At 35.1% G+C, this 15041-nt stretch overlaps 1 protein-coding gene across 7 annotated transcripts in view; it reads right to left on the reverse strand.

Annotated features, from left to right (window-relative positions):
• Positions 1–3243: 3243 nt before the first annotated feature.
• The window catches only part of LOC100890329 (bcl-2-like protein 1), a 31918-nt gene continuing 20120 nt past the window's right edge, over positions 3244–15041 (reverse strand). For 2 of the 7 annotated variants that reach the window (XM_003730684.3, XM_011670717.2), the window contains exons 2-6: positions 14470–14608; positions 13299–13451; positions 11935–12098; positions 9543–9676; positions 3244–7382 (exon numbers count right to left, since the gene is read on the reverse strand). In XM_003730684.3, coding sequence (XP_003730732.2) covers positions 7232–7382; positions 9543–9676; positions 11935–12098; positions 13299–13451; positions 14470–14608 — 741 coding nt within the window. In that variant the 3' untranslated portion in view covers positions 3244–7231. Of the gene's footprint in view, positions 7383–9478; positions 9677–11934; positions 12099–13298; positions 13452–14469; positions 14609–15041 lie in introns of all 7 variants that reach the window. The other 5 variants (XM_011670714.2, XM_011670715.2, XR_004064590.1 and 2 more) reach the window with 5 other exon arrangements.

Here is a 15041-nt window from a genome sequence, read left to right on the forward strand (position 1 = left end):
TTTACTCATAGTACAGATTATGTTGTCTGTAAAAGAAACAACTTACGTATGCATCTGAGAATTAGCTTGCTTTTCAGTTTCAGCTTACAGCCAATATATTTGTGAATGCTGGCGTTAACGGCTTCATACATTCATTCAGTACGATAGATCTGCCTACTGCAACAGACTAGAGTTAATGCAAATCATGAATAATAATAATCATATTTTGGATAAAAACCTGTGTTTATTCTCACTATCCCTCAGGGGGGGGGGGGGGGGGGGGGATGAATAATTGCTCTCTGATTTTGACTCTGGAGAGACAAACAACTAATGTATGTATATATTTATATATATATCTATAATTAGTTGCAAAAATGCATTGCATCCATCACGCCCCCCCCCCCAAAAAAAAAAAAAAAAATAAATAAATAAATAAATAAATAAATAAATAAATAAATAAATAAATAAATAAATAAATAAATAAATAAAAAATAAAAACAAAATAAATTACTTTCTTTTGCTTCTCACTGTTTACATTTAATTTTACATAATTAATTGTGGCATGGTCTAGACTCCAGAGAATTGTGTGTCAGACTCTTGAAAAGGGATTCTGGGGTTCAAATCTCAGAAAAGGAACTTTGTGACTTGTCTGAAATGTACAAACAGATCGGCTTTGATAGGATCATCCTCGCAAAATGATCATGAGTCACCCATGTCCATATAAAGAACTCTAAATCATAGTTATAATAATCATCAGAGGAACTTCATATATACCATTGCCACAATCCATACAAGAGTAAATTCAATCACTGCTGGGACTGTATTTTCAACAATTCCAATACCAAAACATGAAAAGACACCAAGAGTTTCTCAACAGGGGGAGGATTATAATTAAGAAAGGTCAATCTCAAATGAAACTTTCCTGATGAAGAAGAATATTATGAATGCCCTTTGAATATGATGTTGTAATAAAAAAAAATCATATTAAATATGAGAAGTCAGCGTACTTTACTTAAAAGGATGTGGTGTTACCAAAAGCCTCCAATCGTGAATACTCAATCACCTTAGAAACCTACAGAGAACATACAAAATCTTTTTGCACCGAACTGCCAAATAACAGAAAACAGAATTGAAATAAATAATCTGCTTTTCCTGTTTGCCTCTAGGGAAAAGATAACAACAAAATGTCATGTCTTAAATAGTATGAACAATAATTACAACATAGTAATATCAATGAATTTATATTCATTTATTAATTGATGATTAGCATTATTAAATACATGAGATGCATTGATAAAAAATATATAGTTAAGAGAATGTTTGCAATTGAACTGTGCAGTAGCTGGTAGCCGTGTAGTTTCTGTACAAGAACATGTAGCATTGCTTTATTATTATTCAAATAAAATAACATCCTAGAACAGCTCTTTCATTATCACCAGGGCGTAACTATTCATGGCTTGAGAACATCCTTTCATTCACATTTCTTTCCTTCCATACCACATGTTTACAGTGTACCACAGTATGGCAATGTAATAAAACCACATTGTGTATGCATGACAGTGATGCCATAAAAAATGATGGAATACTTCTGTAGTGGGAAAATGCAACAAAAAAAGACAGATGCCATATGTTATATCACGCGATGTTGCAATGTACCGTAAACAGAATTTCTTTACAGAGAAATTCACTATTTCAATACCAAGGAACAAAAAAAAAAAAAAAAAATGAAATGGCAACAACAAAAAAAATCCAATAAAAATATTAGATGGATGTTTAAACGTGCCCATGAATTTATCTGCAAGACAATTTCTTAAATAGAAAAATGACATCATATCTGATTACATTTCATAAGCAATGAAAGAATGAGACTATCTGAATGTCATCAAGCCTAAATTAAAACATATAGTCCCAGGTGTGCATATCTGTGTTGGTGTTTTACAGGTTACCCATTTAGTTTTCAGCAGGTTTCATCTTTTTATTTACATTTATAGCTGGTCCAAACAACCAACAATATATCATCTGTTCAGAGCCAGAAGGGCATTCACTCTGTGTTACAGTTTATGAGTTAACACCCTCCTGGCTCCAAACAGACGATACATAGATTCTTCTTCACTCTGTTCGAAACGATTATGACCGACTTCAAAGAAATTTGCTCAAGATATTGTCTGCTGAGAGCCGGAAGGGTGTTTACTCAACATGAATGCATTCCAATTGAGCGCATTCCTATTGAACGCATTCCAATTGAACGCATTCCCATTGAACGCATTCCAATTGAATGCATTCCCATTGAACGCATTCCAATTGAACGCATTCCAATTGAATGCATTTCAATTGAATGCATTCCAATAGAACGTCCCTCTTTCTCTCGGCAGACAATATCAAAGTTTGATATCAGAACTCAAAATTACCATTTTGACCAACAGACAACCAACATACTTCACATTTATTAAACTATAAGAGGCGATGTCACAAAACAGTCAAAGGTGTATATACTTATCTGTATCCTATCATCAAACCAAAATACATCATACTCAATAAAATTAAATAACACTCAACCAGATAGTTCTCTTTCCAAATAAAGTACATACATGTATACACAGAGCAAGGAATAATTCACAAACACAGTCTCCATCATATAAAAATAAATAGCAAATTTCAATTAAGCTTTCAACAGCAACTACATATTTCACAAAAACATCAAAAAACTTGTTGAAATCTATCCTTTTTCCCTCACAACATACCATATTAATATACTTTCTTACTTTAATGGTACATTGTATGTATTGAACACAACATACACGGTACACAGTAGGTTTTTCCTATATGAATGAACTAATGTAGTAATGTAGAGAAAACAAATTTATATATATGTGTTAAATGTTTTAGACTTGGCTCTTCAGGACACTCAGTATAGTGGGAAATTAAAACAAAAACTTAAATTCTATAAATAAAGAAAGATATATATACTGAATAATGATAGTCACACATAAAGGGGAGGGAAAACAAAAGAAAAGGTGAGAGATAGAGAGGCGTAGAGAAAGACAGAAAGTGCGTGAGAGAGAAAGAGAAAGATAAAGATAAAGAGAGGGAAAGAGAGAGAGAGAGAGAGAGAGAGGGTAAGAAAAGGGAAAATATAAAGAGAGATCTATGATGCTTGCATAAGAAAAAATATAAGAAAGATATTACTGGCAGTCATAAGAGATTAAAGTTACTAAAAAGAAAGTGGTATATCATTTATTTAAAAATAAGAAAAACACAAATTTGTTTAAATAAAAATATAGGTTAACCCTAAAATTACGATGTTACATATATCTATCAAACACCACATCAAAGTTTTAACATCTGCATAAACTTCTTTCTCTTAGTTACACCAGTATCAAAAACAGCCAGCTGTTTTGTTGGCGTTTTGTCTTTCTTTACTTACATGAAATTACGTAGGTGGGATCAAGAAGATAATCCAGACACTTAAATAGCTTGTCTTTGTAATTGATGGCTAATCTGTTTAGAGTGAGAAGATTTTTAGCTATTATTTTACAGTTATCATCCTTCTGGATTGAAATGGACCTTTAGACAATTGATTTGTTCAAACTAGGAGCTTCACCTTCCCCTCCTGTTTTGTTATTTTGGCAGAAAATGTTGTGAAATGTCTTTGACTATGCCATTGGAAGTGAGTACACTTTTCAAAGAGCCTTTAATTTTTCTCTGAATTTAGATAAAAATCCTGATGTGTCATGAATCTGAGAAAACCACTATGCTTACGTTTAACAGTTTAAATCAACTTTATTTCATCAGAAGACTAGTTGGCCAAAATGCTTTTTAACAGCGAAAATAAAATACAATGACCTATTTTTGAAAGAAATAAAAGACTTTACTCATATGTAAGGAAATTTAGGCGATACGGGATAACTATTAAAGTTGAGACTCTGGGGTACTTCTCAGTTCTGATAATTGATAAGCGACTTTCACAAAATAACACAACATTATCACATTTTTACATTGAACATTCAAACACTTATAGCATTCACAACTGGTAGGAGACTGTCCATATATATTTGGTTATCAATTGCCAATATGGGCCCAATTTGTGAAATTATCCCCCCCCCCCCCTCCCTCCCCATACAATTCAGTTGAATACATGCATAATTTGCAGCAACACACTGTTTATGAGTTGAAGAAAAAAGGAATTAAAATCAAACTGATAATACACGTATAGCCTAATCTTCATTCTATGACTGTTGTCTGAATTTTGCAGCAAAATTCTATTATCGAGTTCAGAATATTTTTCATACAAAAAACTGCTTTTGACTGAAGTTTTGAGCAGAACAGTTTTAATACTAATTTAGGAACTGAGAAATTGCTTAAATGGTGCCCTCTATATATATTATCTGAACTGGCTACAGTACCCAAAATGCAACAGTACCTTTTTTATGGTATTCTACATGTATGTTATGGTGATATGGTCAAATTATAAAACAAACCTTTAATGACTACCGTCTAAAAACAAAAAATATAATACACATATAGGACTTTGTCAACATTTCATGAAATCTATTTTGAGCAAATTAGCATGACCATAGTTTAACCACAGCATATGTTAGCTGTGGGAATCAACCACTTAAAGTATCTCGGATTCTCGGAGCTTCAGGTGGTACAGAAAAGATCTAAATTGGCAACACATTCATAGCATTTTGTTTGCTTGTTTGTTTGTTTGTTTTGAGAGCAATACTAGCAAGACATATTCTAAAACAAGTCTATTTTGGGAACTCCTTGTAAAGCTTTCGAATGAATACAAAACAATGTATTGAGCGCAATAACGATTTAACTTTTAGATCTTGTTTGATTGTGATTTCTATAAATGAAATGATTTCAATGATAAAATAACAATGTAATACTTTCTGAAGGATAACAATTTCCATAAGCATACTAATTGTTGCTATATTGAGTGGACAGATGAAAGAAATGGCAGTTGTTCTCATTCAAGACAAGCCATAAAAATAATGTATGAATAAATAAGAGATTATGATATCTACATAAGCATTAATTTTTATTTTCCTCCCCCCCCCAAAAAAAAAAAATGAGAATGGCATGGAAAATTGTTATTAATATTTTATGGTAAGCTAAAAGGCACAATTCAAAATACATATCATATTTTTCTTCCTGGAAAGGTAATTGAATTGTGCATATATATGTATTATAACATGTTTGAACATCAAATCGGAAAGTTTCAAGTAAAGGTAGTAATGCTTAATATATTCAAAGAGATTTTAGTTTTTCATTTTAGTCTTATTATCAAATGCATAACTTAAAAGTAACTTTTGTAGTTAATCAACAAATAAATTTCTATTTGGTGTCTGTTTTTATTACCGGTATGTTTCTTCATGCACTTGACTAATTTTGAAAACAAGCAAAAGAAGGAATATTCTTTGCCGTCAACAGCTCACCAAATTTCTCATTCACCAGCTATCTATACCACATAAGTACTGAATCAATTTTCCAGCCACAAACTTGTTATAATAGACCCTTTTTGTAATTAATCCGATTTAATGCACAAAATCTTTGTTACGTGCCTTATTACAAATCATTTCATTCACTCAGTATGGATGATTGTATTTCAATGTTAGTCAGAATGCAAATTCCATGCATGAATTGTTGCTAGGTAGGACAAACATTGTGGCTCGTCCTAACTAACAACACTTAATGTATGCCGTTCGCATTCTGACTTTTGAAGTACAATTATTTGTAACAGGTGAATATCAATTTGTAACAAGGTACTTAGGATAGATGTGTGTATTAAATTTGATTACACTGAGAAAATGGCCTATTGGGTATAAATGGAACTATTTCATTTTTTGTTCCTACTGCCTCATTTTTAATTTTTTTTTTGTTGCTTTTATGTTAAACCTACGTTACATTGCACTTCAAAAGAGGTATTTGTCTTTTCCGCTTCAGGAATCAACATACCTACACCTAAATACATTTCTTCTTTTCTTTTATATAAAAGAGAATGGAAAAGGACAATATTTCTTCTTCTTTTTTTTTCTTTAATCTTTTCTCCCATTAGTACGATACCAAAATAACACATCTTTACTTTCTAGTCCATATCTGTCTATAAACTAATTGCTCTAAGTTGTAAACACCTAGAAGAAAACCAAACACAAACTGCCACTGTAAGGGTCTTACTTCGGCTAAATTGACTGTATTCAGAACTCACAAGAGAGCAGGGCACTACACTACTGGTACAGTAAAACCTGCTTTAGTGATCACCTGTATGCAAAGACCACCTGTATGCAAAGACCACCTGTCTACAAAGACCATGTTTTGTGTTTCCTTCGGGTGGTCGCTCGCTATAGACAGGTTTGACTGTATTTGTATGGGGTCCAGATAGACAAATGAGGTTTTATATAATTATGTAAGCTTCAGCACCTTTTGGGGCATTTGGGAGGTCCAGGCATAGATATTCTACACTTGTGTGTCCCAGTGCCTGTTAGTGTTGAGACCCGGGCCCTGTTTCATCAGACTTGCTTTCAACAACAAATGCTGAATTTCTATGACAAATTTGCTGTCAGCCAATCAAATGCCAGGATTTCAGTAGCTTATAACAGTTATTGGAACTTGTCTATTGATAACAAGTTTTGTGAAACAGGGACCTGGTGCAGAAGCAACTTATCAGTAGCTTGAAACTTCTTACAGTTTGCACTCTTTTCAGAGGGGGCATGACATTCACATTAAACAGCCAATTATTCTTGGATCGGGCACCTGAACACTGCTCCTATGGACACACTACATCTATGGTGGAATGGCAATGATGAGAGCGTTACGATCACGTTTCTATTTTGCGCATGCGTTAGTTTTTTACACTCGCGAGCAGTTGACACGCTTGAGTAGAAAGTTGCTCCTCATGCAGCTAGGGGGCGTTGCTTGCAGATTCGGCGTCACATAGGCGGAAGTTGGAGTGCTGACAACGTTTCCGGGAATCACAGACACGTTTTTCTTCCACATCATTAAGCGTAGCGCGACGTGCAATCATTTCTTCGGAGTCTTTGGAGATGGCGATGGATTTCTTCGCTCGGCTTACGGGATCGATCGGACCTCGACGGCGGAACACCAGCAGGGCAGACATAACGACGACCAAACACAAACGACTTTGCCGGAATTCGAAATCATACGACACTCCACAGCATGGGAACGTTCGCTAATCACGCTTAAAAAGAGTTAACATCAAATGCTTTTAAGCCATGTTCGGTGTCCTTTTTCACCTGCGTAGGAACATGCCCAGTGCTGCGATTCCGGCGCCCACCACGGCATAGCCGCATGCAGACCGGACAAATTTTGTGAGAGATTCTTGAGCTCGTTCAGCTGCTTGATTGCGATCAAAGAAATCCATGAAGCCATCCTTTTGGATCGTAAAGAGAGAAAGAAAAAACGGTACATAACATTAAAATCGACCTTTAAAACGTACCTTATGAATACCACTTGAAATTATGTATGCATGAACATGAAGGAAGTGTTTTCATTCTATCAGTTCAGTGATCGGTTTAAGAAGAAACCACTCATAAAGAAATGATAAGGCCGGTTAAAGAAACACACACACATGTCAATGTATTCTATCAAAATCAACATACAATGGAGTCAACTGTTAATTATCGATGCAATCTTAAATGCAGACAAAAAGATAATGATGAGCCTTACTTTACAGTTTAGACATTGTAAGATCATTAAATTTCATGCCTGAAGGGAGAATTTAAAAAAAAAGAGGAAAATTTCCCTATAAATAAAAAGAGTATTGGGTTCATCACTAAAGGTATACAATTCTTCAAAATGTATCTACTTATTTTTTTAATAATAAAAATAAATCTATAATCAATTGTTTTTCATACAACAGTAGTTGCAATTTCCTCACACATTTTCAATATTTATCTTTATATATTTTCATACATATTCAAGGCAAACACAGACATGTACAAGACATTTCATGCATGTGAAATATATTTATATAATTTGTTTTGGTCATGCAATAAAAAGTGCTATTGTATTCCTATTTCTTCATCATGCAAGAATATATGGTGCTAATGATACAACACATTTGGAAGAAGTGCAAATACTTGAAGAAGAAAAAGAAATAAAGGGAAAAGATGAGATACAAACTATGAACATATGATGCATTTGTGTACAAATGTTCTGTTATAAATATGGAAGCGTGCCACATGGTATTTGCTCTTATATTATGCCATTTCTTTTCTAAAAGGTTAACAAAAAATGATTGATATGGAATAATATTATTCTAGTATTCTGGTATTTGCTCAAACTCAGGAAAAACTTGGGTCTACATGATGGAAATGTACAAGTATAAAAGGGAAAAAATGCTCTGTGAAAATGAGTTTTACGAGAGAAGCATAAAACTATGACTATTAACGGCAGTTGAAGATTTTTTTTTTCTTGTACAAATCGGCAGGCTGACATGCAATTTCTGTGTGAATTTGAACATAAAACCTACAAACAAAAACATCAATTCCAAGTCATCCCTTTGTCAATTAATGGTGCAATCATGCCTGTACACGATTCATCCTTTCAAGAAGAATCTCCAGCATACTCAAAAAAAAAATTAAATAAATATTACGAGTCAGTCATTTCAAGATGTTGCAAAATAATTTGGCACTGATGTTTCATTATTTTATCCCATTCTTTCACCTTTTTCCTATTCTCATAAAACTTGACAAGGATCATGAGGCAATTATCTGGTCTTACAACATGCATTGACTTGTGTAATAGTGCAAATTCCACAGCCACCACCAATTTCACACATGCAAGACAATACTAAAAGAAATTAAAATATAATTATTTGCATACATTCTGGCTGACTAGTGTATCATGCAATCGTGCTTCTACAAAGTGAAACTAAGATTAGTTGAGCATGACAGAGAGGACAAATCGAAAAAGTCAAAAGAGGAAATCAAAGCAGAACTTAAGGAATTATTAACAGCATCCCATTTTTAAATGCTCAGTCCAAACTTTAAGGATATATTAGAGAAAATAAGGAGAGAGTTTGAATTTGCCAATAGCACAGAAAACCAGATATATTTACAGCTTTTTAACCCAAATATGGTTACAAAGAGAAACTTTTCACCTCATACAGGCTCCTATTTCTGTAACAAATAGTGAAAGTAACTTAAGATCTAGAGAAAAGCCCACACCAAATACTCCAGATCAATTCTCAGCAAATTCAAATAAAATAAAAGAAAGAAATAGCGCTTTTACTTATTGAAGTCATTGATTGCTTTTCTATTTCTAAAAGTGCATTTTGCAAGTCGATAAGAAATTAACACTTTCTATATTTTAGCAGATATGCAAAGAAACAACAAAATGAAATTGAAGTATCTCAAAATATTTATGGATAAGTTTGAGAGAAAATAAGTGCGTACAAAACAACACACAAAAACAAGAAACGAAAATGGGCAAACAATTTTGTTCCATATGACTTTCAAAACAAATCTGTCCTCACTTTTTGTCAAAACTAAAGCAATAAAACTACTGGACAAAGAAGACTACGAAGGAATGTTTCCTATCTTCTGAGTAGGCAAGCGAGGGCTGCGATTCCCGCGCCGAAAACTGCGAAGCGGCACGCCGACGACATGATCGACGAGACGGTTTCCCTCGCCCGGACTTTGCCATTCTCCTCAAAAAATGCCATGAACCCATCCTAAAATAAGGAAGATTTTTGGAGTTTTGTTTTGGTCGGTGGTGGATTTAAGATGATGATGAGAATGTCATCCGATTGGAAAGCATGGAGAAAGTAAAGAAGAGGAGAATATGGAATGAATAGATGTTGGATATAAGATGATATCAAAGGGCTCAATCCAATAGTAGTAACTGTGAATAGCTACCTAACAATGAGGAATGTATAATTCAACAAAACCCACATTTTATGTAGTAGTATGAGTATTAGAATGAAAATCAACAATTCAACAGACTTTAGAATGTCTGAATTATGAACACAATTCTATAATTGGGTTGCTTATTTTACATGATGAAGAATCAAATATAACAATTTCCTTTTAATGTTGTGTCTATAAAATATCACGGGAGTAATATCTGGAGATATTAAAGTAATAATTCACTCTGTTTATTATTTATTACAAAAGCTTGACTGAATTTGGTTAGTTTCTGTTTTCTCAACTTTTTGGTTTAGGACAAAAACAAACAAGGCAATTTTATTGTATAAGAATAGAAATCTAACACCAACACAAATCAGGTATAAAATAGGGTTAATTAATTTCTGATTAAATACATATTCATGGTTATAAGAAAAATCATTCACAACACCACACCATGTACTAAAGCTATAAAAGGGTAAATCATAGATAAAATAATGAATATTGTATTAAACATGGGAAGAATACAATCATACTGTATACAGTTAACAATTAAATCACTCATACCCTTACCAAGTTTTGTAATTTGTTAGTATTTAAAAAAAATGATTTGTCCTGATATATATTTCTTGATAATGTGGCATATTTAAAGGCCCACTGCACTACTTGTAGCTACTTGCGCCCTCTATATCCAAACAATGCCTAATCGGTGACCGTTGGTCCCCCATAATCCTCTTTTTCTTATGTTAACTGAGAGCTGAGTTGATGAGATAACCACCTGTCCAGTGACCTTGCAGGGCGGTCTAATCCCTCCTGTAAACTATGGCAGATAAGCTTTAAGCTTACATCTATAGAAAGTATTCAACAACGGCCCTAAATTCAACCAGTCCACCTTTTACTCTTGAGTTATGAAAATAGAAAAAACATCAAATTTACAAGGGGTATGAATAATTTAGTAATTAACTGTTTATCTCTTTGCAATGAAATTACTGTGAAAGCTAGAGTTGAGTGTAAGCATGATTTAATCCTGTTTTGTGAGTTCTTTGAAATGAAGCTTTATCATCAACACTTTTCCTCTACCAGAAACAAAAGGGAGCCATAACCATACAGAAGTCTTGTGGATCTTTTTTTTTATATGTAAGGCAGGATCTGGCCTTCTAGACAATCTGGGACCCGTTTCACAAACCCTTTTTTCAATGACAAATGACAAAATCGGTGACAAATCTGCTGATAACCAATCAGAAGCAAGGATTTCACTAGCTTATAACAAAAACTGTCATTTGTCACTGATGACAGGTTCTGTGAAATGGGCCCAGATCTACCTCTGTCAAACTACTCTGCAATTATTCATACCCAGTCTTGCAGTAGACTACAAAAAAACTTAATGAATCTTTCAAAACTGCTTGGCAACTGCTAGACTTACGACAAAACTAACTTGTCACGTGCAGTAAAATATGACAAAATAATAAATATTAACCAATTCCTTGCTCACCAGCTGTGCAATGCTTACCTCGATTTTGAGGTCCACCACAAAAACAACAGTCCAAAGACCTGATGGCCCAAGTCTGTATGCATAGGCCTATTATTTTTAAAATGTGTCCTAGGGGCCTCTTATTGCCAAGCTCTGCTGACAACCCATGGCCCACAAACAGATTTTAAAGCCCCATTGCACTACTCATAGCTACTTGTGCCCTCTATACAGCCAACAATGCCTCTTTTTCTTATGTTAATTGCAGGGAAAAAAATATTTAAAACAATTCAGGGGCTACTTTTTTTTTTCTTTTCTTTTTTTTTTTTCTTTTTTTTTTTTTTTGGGGGGGGGGGGGGGGCTCTTTTATGACTTTCGGGGCTATTTTGGGCATTTTTTTCCCGGGTTAATTGAGAGCTGTTTTGATGAGATAACCACCATGCAGGGAGATCTAATCCCTCCTGGCCAAACTAGTGCAGTGGGGCTTTAAGAAAAAGGTCCGCAAACTGATAGGTCTTGGGACATCGGCCTTGTAGGTTGCAGCCTCCAGTTCTGCACTAGACAATAGAAAATAAACAAAATATTCCTTGCTGAACTGTTTTAATATGTCATGCTTACCCAATTTTGATGGTCTTGCATCCACGGTAATAATTTACTGCCAATGTATCTGGATGTCCAGCCTATAATACTGGGAACTAAGTCTTCTAAGTTATTACTAGCACAATGTACAGAAAGTCGGCCGCTGAACGCTATTAAAGCTGCTATCCTTCCCCATGTTACACCTGTATTGAAGAGGAAGAAGAAGGTGAAAAATAGGAATGAGATATGGAGAATAGAGAAAGAGAACGATCAAATGAGTTAAAGAGAGAGAGAGGGGGGTAAGGAGAAGAAAAAATAAATGACCTAACGAGAGCTTTATTCATAGCATACTGTAAAACCAAAAAATTTAGTGACATGAAAGTTTTGTAAATTGTAAGATGCAGCAATTTCATGGCGAGAAACCATAATGAATCACCAAATTTCAGTGTTGTGTAAATTGCAGTTTAGTCATTGTGGGCATGAGTGTTTTCCCAAATCTTGACCCCACACAAAATTTGCTAGTATTGCGTGCGAACAAAATTTCATGTGGAGGAGTCTTCCTCCTATTTTAACCATTTCAAATAAATGCTACATTGTACATTTAGTACTTGGCGACGATGCAGAAAGAAATTCATTATTTTGATGAACAAAGCTTTATGATGGCTTTTAATTCTCAGTATTAGCAATACCACCCAGGGAATAATTTTCCTCAAATATTTTGATTAGCAATTTCAGCTGATGGATAAATATTTCAAATGAAATTCTGTACATTTCTATGGAAGAAAACTGCTACACAAACAATATTTTGGGTAGCAGTCATGCAAAAATGCATAGCAAATTGCGATGCGATACCAGGAAAATTATTCCCTGCCACCTATCGGATGCCACAGATTAATAGCTGATTTCCAACTTTGGAGACGACATCAAAGCTGCGCTACCACAGCAGCATTGTTGCCTGGCCATTTCAAATCTTTCATCTATGAATATTTGAAGTCTAGAAGTGTGGTAATAGCATTCGGATGCTTCACAGATGAAACAATTACAAAAGCAGAGAGCGAGACCACTTAACAAAAATTGTCCACAAATCGAAAGAAAATACGTAGTCTGGTACATGCAAGTGGTAATAGAAACAATCGTTTCCAGTAATGGTATACAAAATTACAAATATCTCAGATCGTATCCTTATCCTCTTCTATTCTCTGCTATAAAGATTCTTGATCATTTATAAAGCTTTAGTTCCTTCTCAGATTAAATATAAATTTGCTAGGCATGCGAAGCCCCGGTATTTTCCACATCCTAATTCGTGATGTCGACTATTTCCCCATGAGGTATTGTGGATTTCAGCTTGTACGTTACCACCTATAGGGGGCGTGCTGTATTGCGAACAATGGGAATTCACATACTTTTCACACCTTTACCTCTCGATCCGTTCTCTTGGTCCTTGAAAAGCTCGTCCGCTAAGTCTTTGAATTTGGCGTAGGCCGTGGTTTCGCTGATGTTCAGCTCCTCGCAACACCCAGAAAAAAAGTCTGGATTTGTTCTCTCGATTTCTTCACCTATAAAGAGATAGAAAAAATAAATATGAATTATATCAAATCATGCAAAACCATTAATATTGATTGTTCTGCTAATAATGTCTCACTGCAATTAAATTCAAAGTAGAATACTGGTACTAAATATTCTTCTAAAACAAATGACTTTCAACAGTTCCATTTAACCGAATCCTGAAAGCCAAAAGTGATCTTGGAAGCAGGAAAGGGGAAGGGGTAGGGAACAACAAGGCAGTGGGGAGAGGCAAGGAGGAGGGGGGGGGGGGGTAGGAACAGGGGGGAAGCATGAGTGGGGCAAGGAAGACATTCAACGATCAAGACCCACCTATTTCTTTCTTACTGCAACAGGATGAGGGGCTCTCTGCTCTGAAATTGGGGGTGGGGGAGGAGGGGAGAGGTACATTGGGGGGGGGGGGGGGGTAGGAAAAAGGTTTAGCATGGGGAACAATAGAAGAGGCCTGGGGTAAAAAAAAAAAGTTTGGGGGAGGGAGACATTTAAGGCTCATTCAGACATAAGGTAAATCGCTGTGACAGAACTCTGCTGGGTTTTTAAAATAAAAGACAGTTGCGTGCAACAAAGATAAGCCAATTCATAGTTGCAGTCCGAGCATGAGCAGATAAAGATAATTGCAGACCAAATTGTGAAATACACAGAGACAAATACTGGATACTTGCTCATGAAAGTTATGTAATCATTATTCATTTATGCACAAGCAGAGCATTCCATGAATCACAGGTGGAAGTATTCTTTGAAAAGGGAAACAAAGGCTATTTATGTAGAACCTACATCGCTGTAGGAGAGATTATTTCAAATAAAGTGGGACCTCTTCATGTTTTGAAGATCTGTGGATACTCGGGACCATTTGGGACATGTGCTAACCATGAACTGGTATATCAACTGAGCTCTTGTTATAATTAAAATACAGAAATGGGAAGCTAATTACAGTATTAAAATGTCATCGTTTCAAAAGACGTTTTTACCGCCTCACGTCTAAACAAGGCTTTACGGTTTAATAAGACCCACCTATTTCTCTCATTCTGGCTGCGACGGGAGCATAGGGCTCTCTGCTCACATGTTGGTAAGACGCAAGTTCGATGCTCTCCTTTCGTATCCTGTGTATGCAGTAATCCTCAATCAGTTTAGTGGTTTCACTATCATTCATCTGGGGAGCAGCGAAAAGGGAGAGAGAGAGAGTGAGAGAGAGAGAGAGAGAAACAATCATCAGTTAAAGAAACGTTAATAATGGATTAGTCCATGTAAAGAATAATAACTCATAGCACGTCTCCCCTTCGATTGTGAATGGCCTTTGAAGATGTCTGCAAGCTAAATGCTATTGTTCAACATTTCAGATGATGGGCGGTATTAATCAAGTTTGAAGAAGGAAGTTACAGACCCGGACCCTCTTGCATAAAAGTCAAGTTGAGATACATTGTAGATCGCAACTCAGATCAAACGCAAATATCATACGCAACTTGAAATCAAATGCAACTTTGCGTTAGGTCATACATGCAATGTATATCTATCATAGAGTTGCGTTTGATTTAGAAAAGTTGCGCTTGAAAGTTGCGTTTGAAATCAAATGCAACTCTTTGTGC

Source organism: Strongylocentrotus purpuratus, unplaced genomic scaffold (assembly GCF_000002235.5).
Source record: "Strongylocentrotus purpuratus isolate Spur 01 unplaced genomic scaffold, Spur_5.0 spur5_scaffold_17, whole genome shotgun sequence".
Taxonomy (NCBI): domain Eukaryota; kingdom Metazoa; phylum Echinodermata; class Echinoidea; order Camarodonta; family Strongylocentrotidae; genus Strongylocentrotus; species Strongylocentrotus purpuratus.